The sequence below is a fragment of the Calonectris borealis genome, chromosome 15 (genome assembly GCF_964195595.1).
Source record: "Calonectris borealis chromosome 15, bCalBor7.hap1.2, whole genome shotgun sequence".
NCBI classification, from domain to species: domain Eukaryota; kingdom Metazoa; phylum Chordata; class Aves; order Procellariiformes; family Procellariidae; genus Calonectris; species Calonectris borealis.
In genome coordinates this window covers 4,853,467-4,873,554 of record NC_134326.1, presented here as the reverse complement: position 1 = coordinate 4,873,554, position 20,088 = coordinate 4,853,467, and the positions used below count along the sequence as shown (strand labels likewise).

The 20,088-nt window shown below is 36.2% G+C and overlaps 1 protein-coding gene across 1 annotated transcript in view; it reads left to right on the top strand.

Annotated features, from left to right (window-relative positions):
* RANBP17 (RAN binding protein 17) overlaps positions 1-20,088 on the top strand; it is a 162,998-nt gene that overhangs the window by 87,379 nt on the left and 55,531 nt on the right. The window contains exons 16-19 of the mRNA XM_075164084.1: positions 6,002-6,082; positions 11,373-11,436; positions 11,522-11,630; positions 16,688-16,791. Coding sequence (XP_075020185.1) covers positions 6,002-6,082; positions 11,373-11,436; positions 11,522-11,630; positions 16,688-16,791 — 358 coding nt within the window. The remainder of the gene's footprint in view (positions 1-6,001; positions 6,083-11,372; positions 11,437-11,521; positions 11,631-16,687; positions 16,792-20,088) is intronic.

The following is a 20,088-nucleotide window of genomic DNA, read 5'->3' as shown; positions in this document are numbered from 1 at the left end:
AGTACAGAAATATTTTCAGATTTGTCAGTGTAATAGGTGTCCTTTAGACCTTCACATCAGATCCTAGACCTTTTATCACCTCTTAATGTGATAAGTTAATGAATGTGCCTTTTACTGAGTTCCTGTTAAACTATTTCTGAAGGGATGGAGTTTCATGTAGTCCGAATATCCATAATGGCTATATTTTCATCACAGTCTTACCAGAAATTTTGTAGGATAGTTCTTTTAGCATCCACTGTCTTTGCGTGCTTTGACCATCACCTTATAGGGTGTATGTGTGGAAGGGGAAAGGCCAACTGAAAAAATACCTAATCTCAAATGAAATTTTTCTAATTGCAAGGCATCTTAAGTCTTCTCAGCTGCTGTTTGTAGCAACAATAGAGTAGGTTCAAGGAGGGATAAGCTGGGAGGAGTTACATGAGTGTGAAGGCAGGCAAGAGGGAGCAATGGGATTTTGAAGGAGCTGCTAGGGTTGCAGTGGCTTACAAGATTCTGGAGGACTATGACTTAAGGTCCCTGCCTGTCTCCTTAGACATTTTTCTTCTTAGCCTGTTGTCCTGAGGTGCTGGTTTTCAAAGGCACAGACTCTTCCTCCATCTCTATGGAGTTCTCTATCCTTGTTGCTCCTACTTCCAAAATAGCCCCGTCACACGTTCTTGTGCCTCTTGGCCTACTGGAAAGCGGATCAAGGCCAGGACTCCTGAGGCAAGGGAATGAGGCACTGTACCCAAAACCAGTAGTAGTCCTCTCCTTCCGCTGGTCATCCCTTTGAGCAGTAGCTACCTACCTGCCTTGATCCTTCCCTGTATAGGTAAGAGGCAAGGAAATATTTAGACTGGAGTAGTTTTGGTTCCGTCTGCTCCTTGGGCCTGACCTGGGTATTTGGCTGAAAGTGTCTTGTATTTATTTTGGCTGCAAGCACCTTTCCTTTTCTTCACTTATCCTTTGTGAGCTGCTTCTGGATCCTTTCAGTTATCACCAAATTCATGTGGAAGTGATTTATCACGAGGTAGATTTACAAAATATTTGCCTAGATACTTAGTATTTTTGGTCGTGATAAAATAACTGAAACATGAATGAAAGATGCATATCCAAACATTGCTGTTGGGTGGTTTTTGCTTTTCTTTTTTCTTTTTTTTTTTTTTTTAACCGCTGTAATGATTTCACTATGGTGGATGCGCATATACATACATTATAAATAGAGAGATTTTCCATGTGACAATGTTTAAGTAATACATAAATATAAAAAGTCTGGATCTCTGAATATTTTTCTGAACACTCATACTGATATGACTCCATGAATCATAGCAAACTAAAACTTGGCACTTTTATTCACAACAGAATGTGCATTTTTGTAACTATTCACCTTTGTCCAGCTCTAATGAAAAGTATATATCCAATCACTGTCATTGAGCACAGAGAGTTTTCATTGTAAATGATGATAATCTACAAGAAATAATTAAAACATTACTGTACAGAGCTTTCTTGCCAACAAATTGCTATCTTCATTGTTACTGAAACTTAAATATCACATAAGGAAGAGATTTTCAAAGTCTTTTTAGGGGATTTGGATGCCCATTTTTATTGCACTTTAATGGAAATTGGATAGCAGACACCTTAAGCAACTTTGAAAGTTTTGTTTAAAATGAATGATTTTTATAATGCAAGTATATTGGTAATATCCTTAACTTGAGAGCAAGGCTATTCCTAAATTTACATGGTTCACAAACAAACAAACCCACACACCCAAACTTGCTGATTTGCAGCAGTTGTCATCTCTTCTGGCTGGTAGCTACTTACCGTTGGTAACTGCTTCTTTGTCATATTACCAGATCTCCTGTGCGTGTGAGGTACAGTAACCTATGCGTGTGCAGGTAGTATAGCATTCCTGGGATTCCTCAGCTTTATTGTGATAGCATACCTGCCCCTTACATTTCAGAGAAGGGGTTCAAGGCCTCCTGGATTAGAATGGATTAATTCTTTGGGCACTTAAAAATGGCCTGTAAGCAACCTTGGCATGCGATGGTAAATGGAGAAGGTACCCACCATCCACGTGACCAAATGGATTCTCTCTCTTTGTACAGTATGTACTCACTCTTCAGCACTCCCTTTTCTGTGCTGACTACGCTTTGCTTTTGCTTTTCTACCTTGCATCCCTGATTCTGTCTCCTCCTCTAAAATTTTCTTTTTTAAATTGCACCACATGTTTTTCAGTTCTCTCTTCTAAGCTGGGCATTCCACTGCTATGATCCAGCAGTATCATTTCCCACCCACTACTGCCATAAGAACTGCTACGTCTTGTATGAAGGGTTGTCCTTTGCTGTGCACCAGACAGAACTTTTAAGAGCAGTGTGTCTCTTTTAAGAGTCCATGTGTCTGAAGAGGTCTTTCTCCAAATCGTAAACTGAGGACAGGACAGGAAATTAACAGCGTGGGTTTTTTTGAGGGGGGCAAATCATGAAATGGATTTAAAAGGCTGGAGATGGATGTCTTTGCCTTGATTCTTTCCCTGCCTAAATATCATAATGACTTGATACAAGAATCAAAAAGAATTTTGATTCTTCTGTGGATGATATGATAACCGTTTTCCCAGAGAATTGTAAATTGGAGTATATAATCATTATTTACCTTCCCCTTCTAGATTTTAGGTTAAAAATACAAAGCCTCTGAAAATAGTACTTTTAACTCACTGTATTAAGGGAAGAGATGTTTGGTGTGCTGATGGAACTGCATTAGTAAGCAGTTGTGGTGACGAAGTCTCATAGCAAGCTGGAGGGTTCGGAGGTTGGAAAGCTGGGAAGCTTCTTTGGAGCAGCTTTTAGAAGGAAGGTTTTATTCTTGTCTTCTTAATAAAGGCAAACTAAAAGCAAATATTTGAAAGTGTACTGGATTCTTAATGCTGTTTCATTTAAATTTTTTAAATTCTTATCGCTTTTCAGCATGATCAGTGTTACCGTTGCTCTTATGGTTTTGTGGGTGTGTGCGTAGTTCAGTATTTTGATACTGGTATTGTTACCAACATTGGAAATATTCTGCTATTTTTTATTTCCACTTTTTTTGTGCTTGCCTTTAAAATGTGTTCAGTGCTCATCTACCATAGATGTTTTGGTGAATTTGGCATTGGCGTAGCTTTTGATGAAGCTCTGGTTTTCCGTGACTCATCTGAACCTTTATGATTGGTTCCTTTGACTCTGTTTCATTTAGTTCATATTTTAAATCAATAAGCCACTTGAGAGAGAAAGAGGCAAGGACACTAGCACTTGGATTTAAGTGCTGTCTTGCCATGATTTCTCCGAGAGCTGTAAATTTTTCTCCTCTTTCATTCCTTGGCTTCTCTTCCTTACATAGTGGAAAACTGCTTTTTATATTATGAGATTCTTCTTTACAAATTTTCTCAGATATTTATAATGTTTTGTAGATGTTTCTCAAAATACTACATTTTATGTCTTTCATCTTGCCTGATATTGATAAGGCAGAAACAGAAATGGGAATTGCTACAATTATAATTGAAATTTTTCAGCCTCTGTTCACTCATGAGTACTTTCTAGCTTTTATATTATTACTCCATTTTTCAGCATCCAAATACAACCATGAACTGAAAGAATAGATGTATACAAAAGTACCCTGAATGTTGGATGAAGAGCCTTCCTTATACAGTTTTAATTTTCTCTTCAAGCTGTCACTGTGACTTGTTTTTCTTTAAATGTCTTACATCTGGTTACTGAAGGACAAAGATTTTGCTCTTTTGCAAAATAGCCTTTTTATGATTTTGATATTGATGTCAAATCTGGATAGTCCAAATTCATTTTTATTGCTTTGTATGGTATATACTTGTTAAGGATTTAGTGCAACTATAAACATCTCCAGAACTCCCCATAGTAGGGATAAACTGTGAATTATGGACTTGCTAGAATGGGCTATTTCTTTAAGGCAATGTGAACCTCTGTAGCTCTTCATAGAGATTTTATAAAGTAAATCAATGTTTGTAAATCTAAATTGAGGAATACTGCTTTGGTAATTGCATTGTTATTTGCCTTTTCCTGAGCAAATAATACTGAACAGTTAGATGCTTTAAACTGCATTCTTGAGTTTATAACTTCCTGAAAAAGAGTTTATGTGGTGTAGTACATTCCTTAGCCTGTGAATATGTAAAAGCAATAATCAATGCTGATTTTAAAGGCATTTAACTTCTCTTCAAGTTCTATATTCCCAAAATTGAAATCCTGTTGCCTCACGGTATAAATAGTTGGTACTGATTATACCTCTTATGTCGTAGTGTTTCGTCAATAGAACTGACAGCTTAAAGTTAGAATCATTATGTGTATTCTACAGACAAGGAAACTGAGGCAGACAAATCTGAAATTACTTATTCTTGATCACTTGGCAGTTTGAGATACACCCTAGCAATTTGATATCACCATCTGGAATAGGTGCAGGGCTTCTGAGCCAGGAAGTCGTGCTGCCTTTTTATTTGAATGGGCTATGTTTCAAAAGGCTGTGATGGCCTGTTTTTATTTCTCCAGATGAATCCAGAACCAGAAACTTTCCTGTGAATCTCTCATGCAGTATTATCTCCCTGTCTGGAGGAAGAGGGCATTCAACTTTCTCTGGGGTTTTTGAGCAATTGAGGGTGATGGTGGATGTCCCACAAGAGTAGGGCACAGTACTTGCCTTCAAAAAGGGAACTAAGAGGAAGCAACTTGTATATAGGCTGATGAGCCCAACTTGGATTGTCAAAGGAGTACTAGAAAAAGTTACTAGTAGTCAGTGTGTAATTAAGTGATGAATGCATTTGGGCTACTTGGGGGAGGAGGGAGTTATTTCTTGGACTCGCCGGCTGGAGTTTTACAACAGGAACTGTAAGTATCAGACATTCGGACTTCAGTAAGATTGTTGACACTGGCCTACATGACATTCCCATAAGAAAGCTAGGAAATAACAGCCTACAAGATCAGTGACTCTTAACTTATTGTTGTAACCACTCCTCGTTTGAAAAAAATAATGTTCCTCCACTTCACTGACTTCAGTTTACCCCCTTCATCTGAAGGTTAATGCCACCTCTTCACCTCCTAATAAATCTAGTAGGTGTACACAACAGATTCCATCCCAAGTCACTTAGGTGTCTTTGCACTGACCTGCACACAGTACAAAAGAAGTTGTAGAGTGTCCTGGCTCTGTGCTCCATGTCTCCTGCTTAACCTATGGGAAGGTAGTAGAGCAAGTCATCATCGCCTGGTGTTAGCTGCATGATTTCACTGAAAGGCTAACTATGAGAGTTTGCTGTCAGAAATGGTAAGTTGTTTTATGTGGTGTTCCCCAAGGATTGATAATAGGTCTAGTGTTATCCTATATCATAATTTATGCATTGGTTCATTAATCAGAGTATGCTTCCTAAATGCCTGTGTCTGAGAGGGGTTGCAATTAAGGAAATGCAGTATCCCCTATATATCTTGACTTTAGTTAAGTGTTTGGTGTAGGGAAGAGGAAAAATAGGGATTAGTACAAGAACTGCAAGGTAGAGTTTCACTGGGAATTGGGTATATCAGCAGCTCTGTGAATTGGCCCTTAGTTTTTCTGTGCCTCATTTCTCCTGTGGAAATTTTCCTAGGGAATTTATAGCGATTTGTTTTTATCTTGTAAAGAATTGGGCAGATAAATACTACAGAAGTTAAGTGGCCAGATACTGTGTTGAAAAGTGAGTAAGATAGATATAAGTAGGGGTAAGCTTCAGATAATTTATTTCATTATGACAGATGATGGATTTTTTTAAAATGAATGTATTTGTTACAATATTACAAAAATGTTTGAATCCCTTGTTCAGGAAAAAGACATGGCATGTTTTCATAGCATTTTCTGTTTCACAAATGGAAAATCCTAAGACGTATCACAGAAATACATTCGTAGTATAATGCGCTTCTACTCTGAGTTTTTGCACTGCACTTCTCAAAAAGAGGAAAGTGTGTTATAATATCTCACTCTCGTTTTGTTTTGTTTGTTCTAGTGTTACGAATCTTAAATACCGGGGAAGATGTGAGCCCGTGATTTCAAGAACTCTTCAATTTCTAAATGACCTTTCTGTTGGATATCCTTTTTATTGTATATGACATAACATATTATTTGAAAATAATAAGGTAAAAATTAATATGAAGCAACATGTTTCATATACCACTTTTTTAAGCCAATTAGGATATTAGTATTTATTCATCTTGGTTTATCTTTTTCTATGCATAGTTTTTAAAAGGCATGCTCATTTCCACCTGCTTCTTATCAACAGAAGAGAAATCATATAACTGGTTGCTTATGGTCATCTATCCTATTCCTAATCTTGAAGTCAATACCAGTGATGAGTTCGACAATATTGAGAACAGGATTGATTCTGTTAGCAGCTGAGAACAGGACTGGTTCTCCTTTGAGGATGAGTCAACTAAGATATGAAGAATGAGTTAGATTTTAAACACAAGCCTTTTCACATGTTTTGTCGTTGCCGGGTTCTAAGTTCCTCACTCTGTCAGTGTCATCATTACTACTGATAAAACAGCCATGACTTTGCACGTGGATTTTTGTCTGGGTTCAATTATTTTTGTGAAATCCTTACCCAAATCATGGATGCTGACTTGCTATCTGCTGCAAACCTTTTGTATCTTGTTCTAATACTCAGTTACTTATCATAAGTTGGAGAAGAATGTCTGCTCTTTGAATTTTCAGTCAATCGAGCAAGAAGATTTAAAAAAAAGTAGTAGCTGGTTTTGATGTGACACAACATTTAAAGGTATGCGACAGATAATAAACCACCAGAGCTCATGAAAACATTCAATATTGAAATCCTTCGCTATTTTAAAATAAAAACAACTTTTCAGTAATTTTCTAGAGGAGATTGTTAGACAAGCAGAGGGAAAGACACCTGGAATACGACAATTGGTATCATTTTATTCCTCCATAGAACTCTAATCATATAAGAAGAATTTTAATATATTTCTTTGGGTTGAAAGATGAGTGTGGGTTTCCACATTCTATGAGTGAATTTTGTTTAATGAAAATCATACAATGTGTATTTCTATATGTTTACTTGAAATACCATTAAGCAGCTGACTTGATATTTAAATATGCATGTGTTTATGTTCTCATGGCATCACAGAAGTAGAACTGGAAAGGACTTGAGAGTGAAACATTACTAAGGAATTTGACAAAAACAGAAGGGGAGAGATTTATTTCATTAGTAAGATTTATGAAAAGACTAATGAGCTCTCTTCTCTTTTATACTATATAATTATTGCTTCAATAGGATTCAAAACACTTTCAAAGTAACCAAAAAATTTAACATGGTGCATCTAACTTAAAGTGCTTGCTTGTTTATTTATGTATGTATACTTGCTGAGATAATCAGCCTCATATTACTGCTAAAGCCAACAAGCATCTAGTATTTCGTACTGTCTTCTGGAGGCTTTCAAAGGCATGTATTCACACGGTAGCTCTCAAAAATGAGGGTCAGTATAAACTATTGGTTCATATAATACTTTTCCAAGGCTGAAATGTCTGGATAGTTTTAGTTTTCGAATTACTCAAATTATATTTGTAATAAATAAGTTTCTGCTCATGAAATAGATATAATAATATCAGGACCTAGAAAGGATGAAAAAGTAGATCTTTAATAACCTAAGTTCTCCTGAAGAGTAGAATTGTGATGAAATTGTTTCTTTGCAGAAACTTGCTAACTGTTGCAAGAGGAGTTTCAGACCCCTATGCATAATCAGGATGTAAAGCAGCACTGCCTTCATAAATATACATCTTAAACATCAATGTGAAATGTTTAAAGACTAGTAAAAAGAGAGATTAACTAAAAACTTAAATACCAAAAATTTATTCAATTACTTTTCAATGGAAATACTTCAAACAAAAATTCTGAGAACAGTAGCTTTTCTGCTTAGATGGGTGGGGTTGTACAAAGACGGCTTTAATGCTGGTTCACTTCACCGTGATGTTGTATTAGTTAAGTTTAAAATTGTGTTCCCTGGCAAACCATAAAAGATTTCAAAAGTATTAGACACCCACTTTTGTGCTGGAATTTAATATGCAACTTTTTATTGGAAAATAATCGTCCTTGTCTGGCAAAATCCACCATGCAATATTTCTGTTAGTAGGCATAATGCAATAAAGACAGGGAGGGCTATTTATCACTACAAATTTTGAGGATTTCAGGATTCTTTTTATTATTTTAATATATTTCTTTGGTATTAAATCAGAAAAATGATAAATTACACCTGTCGAGGCTGTTTTTCCTTTTTCCCAGAAAATGATGTACAACCCAATTTCACTGGTCATTTTGGCTTTTAAAGATATGTATTTTTTTCCTATAAAAAACTCTACCAATAGTTTTTTTTTAATAATAATACTGAAGTACTTTTTATTTCAAACATATGAAGTAGTTTATAACTACTTCCTGGCATTGCAAACTTTGGCCTTTTCACATTATATTAGGGTTTTTTAAAAAGGCATTAAGTATATATTGCTTTGAAAGAGTGTATTGTTAAGATGCTGGATCCAGTGGATCAATTTTCAGTATTTGATATAGATTAAATTGTGGCTAGCCTGAAAGGTTAAAATAGTAATTTATTTAATTTCAGTACTTTCCTGTATGTCAATCAGCTTCTACACAGTCTTAGAAATTGGTATTTTTCTTTTTTTATGTGTATAATAGTCTTTTTCTAAAGGATAATCTAGAATTAAAAGCAAACCATAATTCCAGCAACTGTACAATATAACAGGAAAAAAAAGAAGAAAAAACATAAGACAGTTTTAGCAACAAAGGCAACAAATGATTGGAGCTGGTGTCATGGTTTACATTGCTTTCACAATTATTCCAGGTTTGCATATTTCGAAATATATTAGCCCAATTTGATTTCAAAGCTCAGTTATTTGAATTATAAATCATTATGTCCCTCCTAGCTGATCAGTTGTGAAATATCTTTGAATTCATTTACATAATGGAATATGTTAGTCATTCCTTTATGTCTTTGAAGCCATAGTGCTCCCTCATGTATGTTTAGTTCTTCCTAATAATTAACTTTCCCACTCTATATTTTTGTAGCAGAATAACTACAGTTTCATTGCTATTTTGTACAATAACTTGGGGTAAAATATTTATAGTCTCTCAAATATTCTTTATCCATGTCTTTGTTAGCCTTACAATGTTATGAAAGGCTCCCTTGGAACTGGGGGAAAAAAACCCAACTATGTAGCTTTGCAATGTAAAACCAGGTAATGCTATGTCAAATGTTATAGATTGACAAAGGAGCATCATCTTAAAACTAGATTAGGATATTTTCCAATAGCAGCTATAAAACCTATTCTTATACTTTTAACTGTTTAAAAATAATTTAATCCATTTAAAATGAAAAGGGAAATTGTTTATTCCCATAAAAGTAATTGAACTCTTCAGTCAATTATGTGCAGGAATGGCAGTGAAGCAAGCACTCAAAAAAAAAAAATAGAAACAATAATAAGTGTTATGGGTATTTGTTTGTAAAATCTTCTGTGTTTGTACATGACTGTAGGCAGTACTGTACAGTCTAAATTATGCAGTCATACTGATTATTTCTTAAAGAACTTCATCAATGCCAGGGATCAACAATGTTCAGTAAACGAATAAGACCTGTTTTTATAATATTCACTGTAGAATGTACAAGCCCGTAAGTCATTTCATTCATTTGATCCCTTCAATGCTTATGAATGTTTCTGGGTTTTGAATTTTGCTATGGCATTCCTGAAAAAGTGTATTAGTATACTTGGACATCACAAAGCCTTTTATATCCATTTTACAGATGCAGAACTGAGACACTGGAATTTAACTGACTTGCTGAGAGTCATACAGCAATTTTATGTCAAATGAAGGAGAAGCAGGAGTCAGAAAATCCAGGCCATTGCTTTGGCCATTCTCTCACTCCTTGTTTGCAAACATTCCTTATGGCAGCGGTTACCTCTGTGCAAAAGCTCACAAGATATCAGCATGGCTTTTATTGGAATACGCAGTATTATCTCCTTTGCCCAACCCCAAATGTTTGAATCATCTGAGACAGGGAATTAGTGTGTCCTTATGCTATTAAAGATGTTTTCATAATTCACACAGCTAGGAAAGGATTCAAGTTGTGAAACGAGTCTTCACTGTCTGAACTTTAAGGGCTTCTATAACATAGTTTTTGCAAACTCAGCTCTTGATTTGATAAAATTTCTTGTGCTTTTTAAAAGAAACCTTAAGAAAAATATTACATTTCATCAGCTGTAACTGCCTAGTAAGTCATGCTAGAATATGTGATCTGTAGAATATCTGCAGTCCAGGAAATACGTTGCTTCTGTGTCATTTAGTGTGCATCTCCCTGCGAGCCTTTGTATACAAGCAGGTGCAGGCAGACTCAAGCTTATCCTGCTGAACCAGGGCCAGGAGCTTCAGCCCGGGAGTCACGTAGCTTTGCTAGCGCGACGCGTAGATGGGAGCAGCAGACCTTCCGGAGGGGGCTTCATTGAGAGTGGAGCGTGGTGGCTGGGGCCGACGCTGTCCAACGGTAGTTACCTGCCATCTGGACTGTCACTGGCTTGAATTTCACCAGTTTGTGGAGGGGGAGATTTCAGTTCATGCTTAGTAGTAGTCAGTTAGATTGGCTTTATATTTTATGAAGTTGAAGAAACTGGGATTCCTGTGGAAGTATCCACAGATACGTCCAAAATTCCCACCTCTACCACCTTGTTACGGACTTTGCTCTGGCTCTGAGGCTTTGTATGTTCTTCAGAAATTTCCGTTCAGTTCTTATACATCTGAAAATACTTTGGTTAAGTGTTTAAAATAGCTTAGTATGTATGAGATGCATTTTTATCTGTTGTAACTGAAACCAATTAAAAGTGATTTTTGATGGGTCTGGAAGATCACCTCTGTGATTTTGAGGCCATTACTTCAGAGCTGCTTAGGGCTGCTGCCAGTCCCATTGCCAAGCGCTAGTCGTCTTCAACACAGGCAATTGGAAAACCACTTTTTTTTTTACATGCTGCTAACATGGGTCTATCTGGGGAAAAAACAGCACCATTTATTATCAGAAACTCTCCGTTTAATTATAAAAGTCATTTAGTTCATTCGTCTCTTTTGTGACTAGAATATATGCCATGAAAAGTAATTGCTTTAATTAATAATAGATTATGGTCTTTAATGTTCTAAAGAATATCTCCATGACATATATTTCTAGATGAAATTCAGATTTTTTTTTTTTGACGTATATTTGTTGTTGTTTCAGTAAGGATTTTTCCTCACTAAAAATTCCTGAAAGTTTGTACAACCTGATAATGTAATCATAATGCTGCAAGGCTGATTTTTCTTTAACACCTGCCACTTATAGTCTCCTGAAAAAGCTTGTGAAAATAGAGGCTGTGAAATTCATGCTTCAGAATCACACAGTAAGTTTCCTTACTATGTTAGAAAACATTGTGTCTAGTAAATTTTGTAGAACACTGAACTTTTCATACGCTTATGTTTCAACAGAGTAAGCACTTCCCTTTCTTGGGCATCGGCGATAATTACAGCCTCAGTGACCTTAGGTGCCGGACTGTGTTCTACACTGCTCTCACTCGTCTTCTCATGGTAGATTTAGGTAAGGTCTTCCTCCCATGTCCCTGAGACACCTTGCTGTCTTGGGTAGTACTGTGAACTTTTAAGGTTATTAAACCAATCAAACAACAGTTTAATTGTACAGTAAATATGTTATAGTTGGTATTTAAATCACTGCCTATCAACTTTTGAGATTTATGGCATTAAGCAATAACACTGTATTTGTTTGTTGCCTTCTGTTGGAGAAATACGCAAGATGAGTTATTTTTTGCACAGAAGCACTTTTTGTATTAAATATGAGGATTTACAACATTAAGTGCTTGAGTAAGTACTGAGTTTTCACGTGACATACCAATTATGCCAGAACCTTCCAGCTTCTAGTACAATGGGTTTTTTTTATTTCACTTCTTCATGCAAGTTCCCAATATACAAGACCTTCCAAGTTTTAATAAGAACATTGACAAGAGTTCTGCAGTTCAGCCAGAAATACTTAAACATGCACTTGGGGTTACCTTTTGAGTTGTCCTTTGGAAATTAAGGAGGTTAGACACGTGTAAAACCCAGTGCACGCTTTAACAGCTAGATGTGATAAAGGACTCGATTGCTTTGAATCCAGGCACTGTCCTTGGCCACCGGAGTAAAATGCAGAACTCTGCGTGATTAGCTCTCTGTTGTCTAAACGGGGAAAGCTGGGCTTGTCAAAACGAACACTGAAACAAATCGTATGCTAAAGAAGCTGATGGTGAAGAATACAGCACATCTCAAATTGCCTCTGTTCTGATCAGAGGCCCCGTTCAGAGTTGTGGGCTTATGTCTGCTGAGGATCAGCCTTACAGACTGCTTTTGTGAGGCTGGATGCCTGTAGGTGTTCCAAGGGGGGCTGCTGGTGAGGGCCTTCAAAAAATAAGGCGGCAAGTCTTTTGTGTACTCATTTCCAACCCTCATACAAGGTCTTAACTAGGCAACGTGTGCAGAAGAGATTGACACAGACAGTCATAAGCCAACAGTAGTTTACTCCCCTTGCGCATAACAGGTGCCTGTATTGTCTACTGCTGAACAGTGCTGAAAACAGTTAACTTTGAGGCAAGACTTCTTAAAGAATGGCAACTGTGAGCTGGACCTGCATTTACTTGCAGTTAAACTGCTTTCAGTATTGGCTCAGTGTCGTATAACATAAGCAATAGGTACATTTTCTAATATAAAATGGGTTACACATGCAGTTTCAGTAATGTTTCCAACAGGGGGAAAAAAAAGATTTGGTAAAAACAAGATCACAGGTGTTAAAAATTACATCTCTAAGTAGAGGATGCCTAAATACGTGTCAGACAAAATGCAGGCACATGACTTATGACAAGCTGATAGAGGTTGTTGTGATTCCTCTGGATTAACAGCTCTACAAGATCTGAAATGATGAAGAATATCTGGAAAAAGCACACACCAGTCTTTTGGCTATTGTCCTTTGTGTTCCTGCTGGAATAAATTTGTTTGGGTTTGAACTGATAGAAAAGCACATCTGGAGACACAAACAAGCATAAGTTACGTTCTAGGATCCAAATTTAAAAAGTAAGGTGTATACAAACTGTCCTTTCTATGTGCTTGTGCAAGCATAAATGGCAGTATTCTTACCTTGTGAATCAAAAGATATTTTCAAACTGTGCAAACTGGCATTTTTAGACAAAAATCATTGTACCAATTGTCTTCTCTGAGTTTATTTCAAATTAAATTAAGATCTTTATATAAAATCCTTTTAGATGAATGATAAACAATTTACGTGGAAACAAAATTAAGATCAATTTTTATTGTTTTAAGTAATTGTTTGATGTAGAAATATTTTTGGAGAGTAGTTGAATACAGTAAATTCAGAATATTTACATTTTAAACAATGTGCTGTTGGAGTGACTGGCAAGATTTAATTGTGGGAAAGAACAGTAATATATTACTTGGTATTTGCTTAAAAATTTTAGTTTCTGTTGAATTACTTTAACTTCATATGAATATAATTGGGACTTTGAATTCCTTATGTGCCCCAGGTTGTGTTTTTAATAATTTTTTTGGCATTTAGACTTGCATCATTTTGTCCAAGATTCTTAGTCCAAGATTTCTGAAGTAAACTGAATATTTGTGTGAAGTATATAGTAACCAAAACTAATACAAGAACACCAATAAAAGTTTAATAGAAGTTTTACTAGGATTAACAAATTTGAATCACTTTTTCTGCTGTAGTAGTAGATCTAAGCTGTAGAAAATACCTTCAGGAGCTATTCAGCATGATTTGCCAGTGTCCTGTACTTACAGGTGTATGCAGTCATGCTCAGTGCCAAACCCCTCCAAGTGAAGCAGGTTTAAAACGCTATTGCTGTAAGCCACACACAGATCTACTATAACTTACAAGTGAGGCATATCTTTTCTTTCAAAGGACATAATAAGGATATGTATGCGTAGTTTGAATTATAGAAAATGAGCAATTTACCATGGTAGGTTTGTTTAGAATAGTTTCTTCCCTTCCTTATTAATATTGTACTGTTCATGGGATGTGAATGTGGCTTGTACAGGAATGCAAAAGAAATGTATAGGTAGTAATTTGTGTTGCTTTTTTAAAAGTTACAAATTATTTGATTAATAGGGCAATACGATATAGGATCCTAATTGTATATTCTTTCTTGACTGCCCACACTGAAATTTAAAACAGAAATAGCAGGTAAGATTTCACCTTACCCCATTGCCAGAACTAGGCAGTTTGTCATTAAAGTGTTGGTCCCAATCAACGTTGGACATTCTGGTAGTTCTTAGGTCTTCCCAACTTTTTAACCAAGTATGCTTGAGATTCTACGTTCAGGAAGGGTGCATCTTGAATTTGCACGTGTACATAATATCTTTGTGGAGATTGTCTTCTAATGATATGCGGCACTCTAGATGAGAGGGCGTATTATTTTTGCTATGTTGTGGTAATTCAGGTTTCTCCCGAGAACTCTATAAATGGCAGTTGAGCCCTGATCGTGCATAGACCAGTATCCGAATGACTTCTGCTAGTCTGTACACTGGCGTGGGACAATACCAGCATGGGACTCTTTCCAAGTGATTGGTCTTTATTTATTAATTTTTTTGCTGCGGGGAAAATTGGGTAAGCAATTAAAAGGAGAAAAGCGTCAGGATATGCAATGCATATAGAAATAGTTTAGCTCCTAGCAGGGTAAAGGAAGCTGATGCTGGTCGAGCAAAGAGATTGGGAGCACAGAAACTAATAGTGTATTGGAACTGCCTGAGGAGCTGGACTTGGCAAAGGAAGGAGATAGAAACAAAAAGATGGATGAATAGTCTGTGAGTAATCAGAAGAGGACAGAAGGGTCCAGAAATGACAAATAAAAAGACTGACTTGAAAGGAGCAGAGAGAAGATGGCAGAGGAGAGAGGCAAAGACGGACAGGATTGGATTTTCCTAAAGTCCACCAGATCCTATTGCTGCCAGCAGTAGCTTTGAAATCTAGCACAAAGCATCTCACCCTCTTCGGTTCTGCTGCAGGTGCAAGTTGCAAGTCACGGATTTGGTCATTTACTTTGCTAGTTTAAGAGAGTTCTTGAGCATAGATTGCAATTTGAAGGCTCCGTAATTATGGCTGACCAGTGCAGTAACAGTAAGTTATTGAAAGTATTTCCTTTGCTTTTAAAAAAAATCTGGAAAACTGGGCACGAAAGCCCTATATTAAAGAGAAGCAGTTCGGGTCACAAAGCCAAGTGTTCAGAACTGAGGAAATGCCGTAATTGGGATTGCTTCTGCAACTTTCCTTTCCTCTCCATTGTAAAAATTAACATTGTTATGAGGCAGTTTTAATTGCAGGATCACAGTTATTTCTCGCGGAGGTTATTTGCTTCTTTCAGTTCAGAAGATGTGTCATCCTATCTTAATGAGAAGCTACTGAGTATTTTGATTCCCCCGCCCCGTGTTGTTATCTGGATTTATGTGTTAGTCCACGCTTTGCTTTCTTTCGTGACTATTTTTTCTTCCTGGCCTTTTTGCTTCTTGGCCTTTTCTGTCATTCTTATTGTTGTACTGGGGTGAGTGATGTGGTCTTCGCAGTGTTCCTAGGGATAAGAGGCTGGAACTAGGCCCACTTTAGAGATGGTATATGAAGTGTAGAAACTAAACTGTAAAGCTTACACTAACTTTGCACAACCAATTTGACACACAAAAGACTCCTCCTAACTTCAATTGCAACTTAGTTGCCAGACTTTGCCAGTGAAGAGAGAAGAGAGAGAAGCCCTATAGCAAAGAGCTCTTTAAAGAACATAAATTAAATTCCTACTCTGAATTACTCTCGAGGGGAATCTGCATGCAAGAGGCAAGCTACCCTCATTAAGGGCCTAAAGATAAGTAGCGCGAGTACCAATCCTCATGCAAATTGCCATTTCTAAAAAGTTGTTGTTTATAGTTCCTTGTTCAGCATCATGACAAAACAAAAACAATCCAGACTTCCACGTTATCTTTCAACTGTCTAACCAAGACAATCTCTTATTTCCCTACACACAACATCTTGTGTCTAAATTCACACCTTCTGAAACAAATGAGGAAATAGCGTCACATGAATAACTCCAACACAGTCCCGATTTATTTCCACAGCAGCTTCATTCTGTGTACTAAATAGGTAGGAGGTGGAAAAAAACAGCATACGATCATAAAAGAGTGTGATTTAAACATCATACTACAAAGTACACATGTGAAAGGGTCTAATTTATTGTTGCAGTTTTAAATTTAACATTTTCTAACTGCTGAGTATTGACTTTCTTACGTGACTATGCTACCAGGGTACTGAAAGATGCTGTCAGATTAACAGAGAAAACAGAAATATGAAAAAGAGAAAGATGTGAAATGCAGAGACATGCTAGTCTCAGATACAAGTTGTTTACGATCAACAATTTGTCGTCTTTGTTTATAGCTCAGTAAAAATACGTCAAACCTCAGGTTCTTGTTCCTGTAGGTCATATGAAAGTTCTCATGATGTCAGTGAGATTTTTCTATAAAAGCCTAAGAGACTGACCCTTCCGAACAACAGCGTGAATATGATGTGATACTTTTGCTGTTTCGTTTTGGTTTCTTTTCCTGTAGGTGAAGACGAGGATGAGTTTGAGAATTTCATGCTCCCCCTCACAGTTTCATTTGAAAGTGTGACTCAGATATTCAACAGTAGTTTTGAACAAGAAGAAGCAAAGGTAGGTTTATTTCAATTATAGGGAAAGAAATTATTGATGGGAAATCTAATAGTGGGGCAAGGATTTAGCAACAAGCTTGTGGTCTCTTCTGTCTGTCTGTCTTGGCATGTATATACCTGTATACTTACACGTATATTTATACCTGTTATATTTATATTTATACATATATATAATTAGGAATATAGACAGTAGAGATACAAAGACTACGAATGGCAATCCTAAGTAAACTTTGTACAAAGATTTTATAAAGTCCTTGGGATTTTTCAGTGCTTTGCCGATCAAGTGACCCCATTTGATCCCCATTTATAATCAAAGGGACTAATTTGTCTTCAGTGATAGCTTATCTGTTTCATATGTAATATTCCCCTTTGCCATGCAAGTATCCTGTTTGTGTATATTAACATATTTATTTGGGGGTGTGAGGAGACATGTAACACACTTGATAAAACGCTGCTTTAAAGTATTTTTTCAAACAAGAATTTATTATATAAATCAAGACTTTATTAAATGGCTGGGCATATATGTATAAATAGGAACTGGTCTTGAAGTATTGCACCCTTAAACTGAACAAAGTGATTAGGATAACTGATAGCTAAATAAGGTTTTTATGTGCCTGTGGGAGCCATATTAGGATTGATTTGACAAGTCAGTTCAGCTGTGGCAACAGTCATAATATCTAACACAACATTATGTTTTATTAGTAAAATCCTTAAGTGTAGCAAGCTGTTTGTGTCAAAACAACAGTATATTTTAGGGAGGAAAAAGACTTGCTAGATACAAGCTGCATCATCAGGAATGATAATATATTAGAGCACTATTGCATTAAAGAGATCCCCTTCTACTGTCACTGCATAAATAGTTAACAATGCACACTGGAGTGCTCATTCAGCTACACAGGGTGATTTTGAAGAATCCCTAACAGTAATTTTTAATTTGCTATTTTAAAATATCATGGAAACTCACATACTGCATCATCATATTTATCCACTTTGTTTCATAAGAAAATAAACAGATATGCTAGAAATATTTAGTAAATAATTTGTCTGTAGTGCATCTCTGACATTACCAGAAGATGCACAGTTCACAATAATCACTTGAATTAATCTAATTTTTTTTTTTAATATTACTTAAGGTTATTTCAACAATTACTTAATTCTAGTTTCCTCATTTGTTGTTGCTTTAATTTCAATAACTTTTCATTTATTAAATAGATGCAGTTCCTCTATCTTGGATTCATCCCTTATATTTTCAAATTATAAATCCTAAAAATTAGAACAAAGAGGTCATTTGATAGCGTTACCCTTTCTGTAGGAAACTGTATTTATCTCATGTGAGGATTCAGTTTATTAAAATAATTTTGCTGTTGTCCTGTCTGGTTTGCTTGAAACCATCTTAGTAGAGAAATTTTAATGGAGTGCCAGTGATATATTCCTAAACTAGCAAGTTCTTAACGACCCTGGAAAGTGACTGCTTGATTACACTTTAACGGTATTTGCAAATAAAATCACAAGTAATTAAGGGGAAATCTCCAGGCTTTTGAGCAAGTTTGATGCATGATAACTGCCTGATTCAGCTTCATCTAGAGTAATGCTGTGTAGACAAGAGCTACTGAGATCAATAGCAACATAATGATAGTGGCAGAATTAAGTGAGTAACCTGAGAACTGTGTCTTCAAAATGCATGCAGCTGCCACAAGCCAGGGCCACACAGTGCACTCCGTGCTTCCGTCCTAAATGTTCATCAAAAGACGCCCTGCAGGAAAATGGAGTTAGATGCTCTTTATTGCTGATCGTGTCTCTTGCCACATTTATCAGGGAAATTGGATTAGCAGTTGGCAGCTGCAGGTAGACAAGGTTCTGCAGTGATTAAATATGCAGCTTGGCTGCATTTGTTGTGACAGACCTTTAGTAAATTCTACTGTAAGCACCATCTGTCTAATTTGTATAAAGAAAACTTGGTGCTTTAAGCTACTGATAAAGAACTAAATCTGTTGCTTTATCATAAACAAAACTTTTGCTCTAAATTCTCTTAAACATAATTTATTAGGTTAAAGCTATTTTTCTATCATGATGAATAAATAATACATGCAAAAGTGCTTTCAGGTACTTCATTTTGCAAGTACTGAAAACAAAAACAGTTCAGTTCTTCAATAAAATGCTTAGTATTCCGATCCACAGGGAGATGACACTGTTAAAATATCACTATGAAAATGGTCCAGGACTGCCAAATTCATTTAATTTGTGGTTTTTACTAGGACTTTCTAACTGGCTAGCGTTTTTTTAGTTTTTTAATATTTCTAAAATACACTATTGAAAAACAGTCACAACAAGGGAGCTCTTTCTTTTTAAAATACATTTGTAATCATTAAATCTGCATACAAAACATATGTTTAGGTTTCTTTTCCAGGGAGATCAAATATAATTGAAGATGGCTTAAGTAATTATGTGCTTTGCTTTCCTTTTTTCTTCTTTTTTTTTTTTTTGCTACTTCCTTCTTCACATTTTTATATTAAGAGGAAAAATGTCCAGTGTTAAAACAGCGGCTAATTTTCTTCTAAGAATTTCAAGGTTTCTCTTGACAATCTGGTTAAGTAATATATCGACTGGGTAGCCGGAATCTCAGTAGTACTTTGTTTATAGTTGTGACATCATCAGATTTGCTAGAAACGCATGAAAAAAAGGATCTGAGGAAAAAGCAGTTAAATAGCAACATGCTATCTTTAGCTGGTTTGTAGAAACTCCATGCTGTTAAATTATTTAAAATCCTTGATTTTCAGCTTGCACACATTAAAAGTTTTCACACTAAGTGCCAAATGTTGCAAACAGCACTTTAACAGAATGATTTTGCTTTGATCCCTGTAGCAGTTCCTGAATAATTTATCACAGGTTATTGCCTTAATTCTGGAGAGGGATAGAGCAATAAAGGCAGATGAAAACACTCCAGTTGAAACACCTTGGGGCCTGCTCATTCCTCTGACACGGCTCTTTTGTTGGAACTATTTAGAGGTTATTAAGACGTGTCTCCAGAATTAAGAGTATGCTGTAAGGATGAAGACAGCCATCTTAATTCTAAAGACAAAGCGCAATGACCCTTCACCTTTTTTTTCCTTTGTTGTTATTATATAGTAGAATTATGAGGGTAATATTATAGCTGCACCCAGTAGTGCCACTATAGTTAAGGGTCTGTCAGACTTTCCATTACAAGCCCTGTTTTGGGGGTGGGTGGCGTGAGTAGTCTCGTCTGTTTTAAATTGCATTAGTCAGACACTTGGCACATGTTGGCAAGTTATAGGGTTTT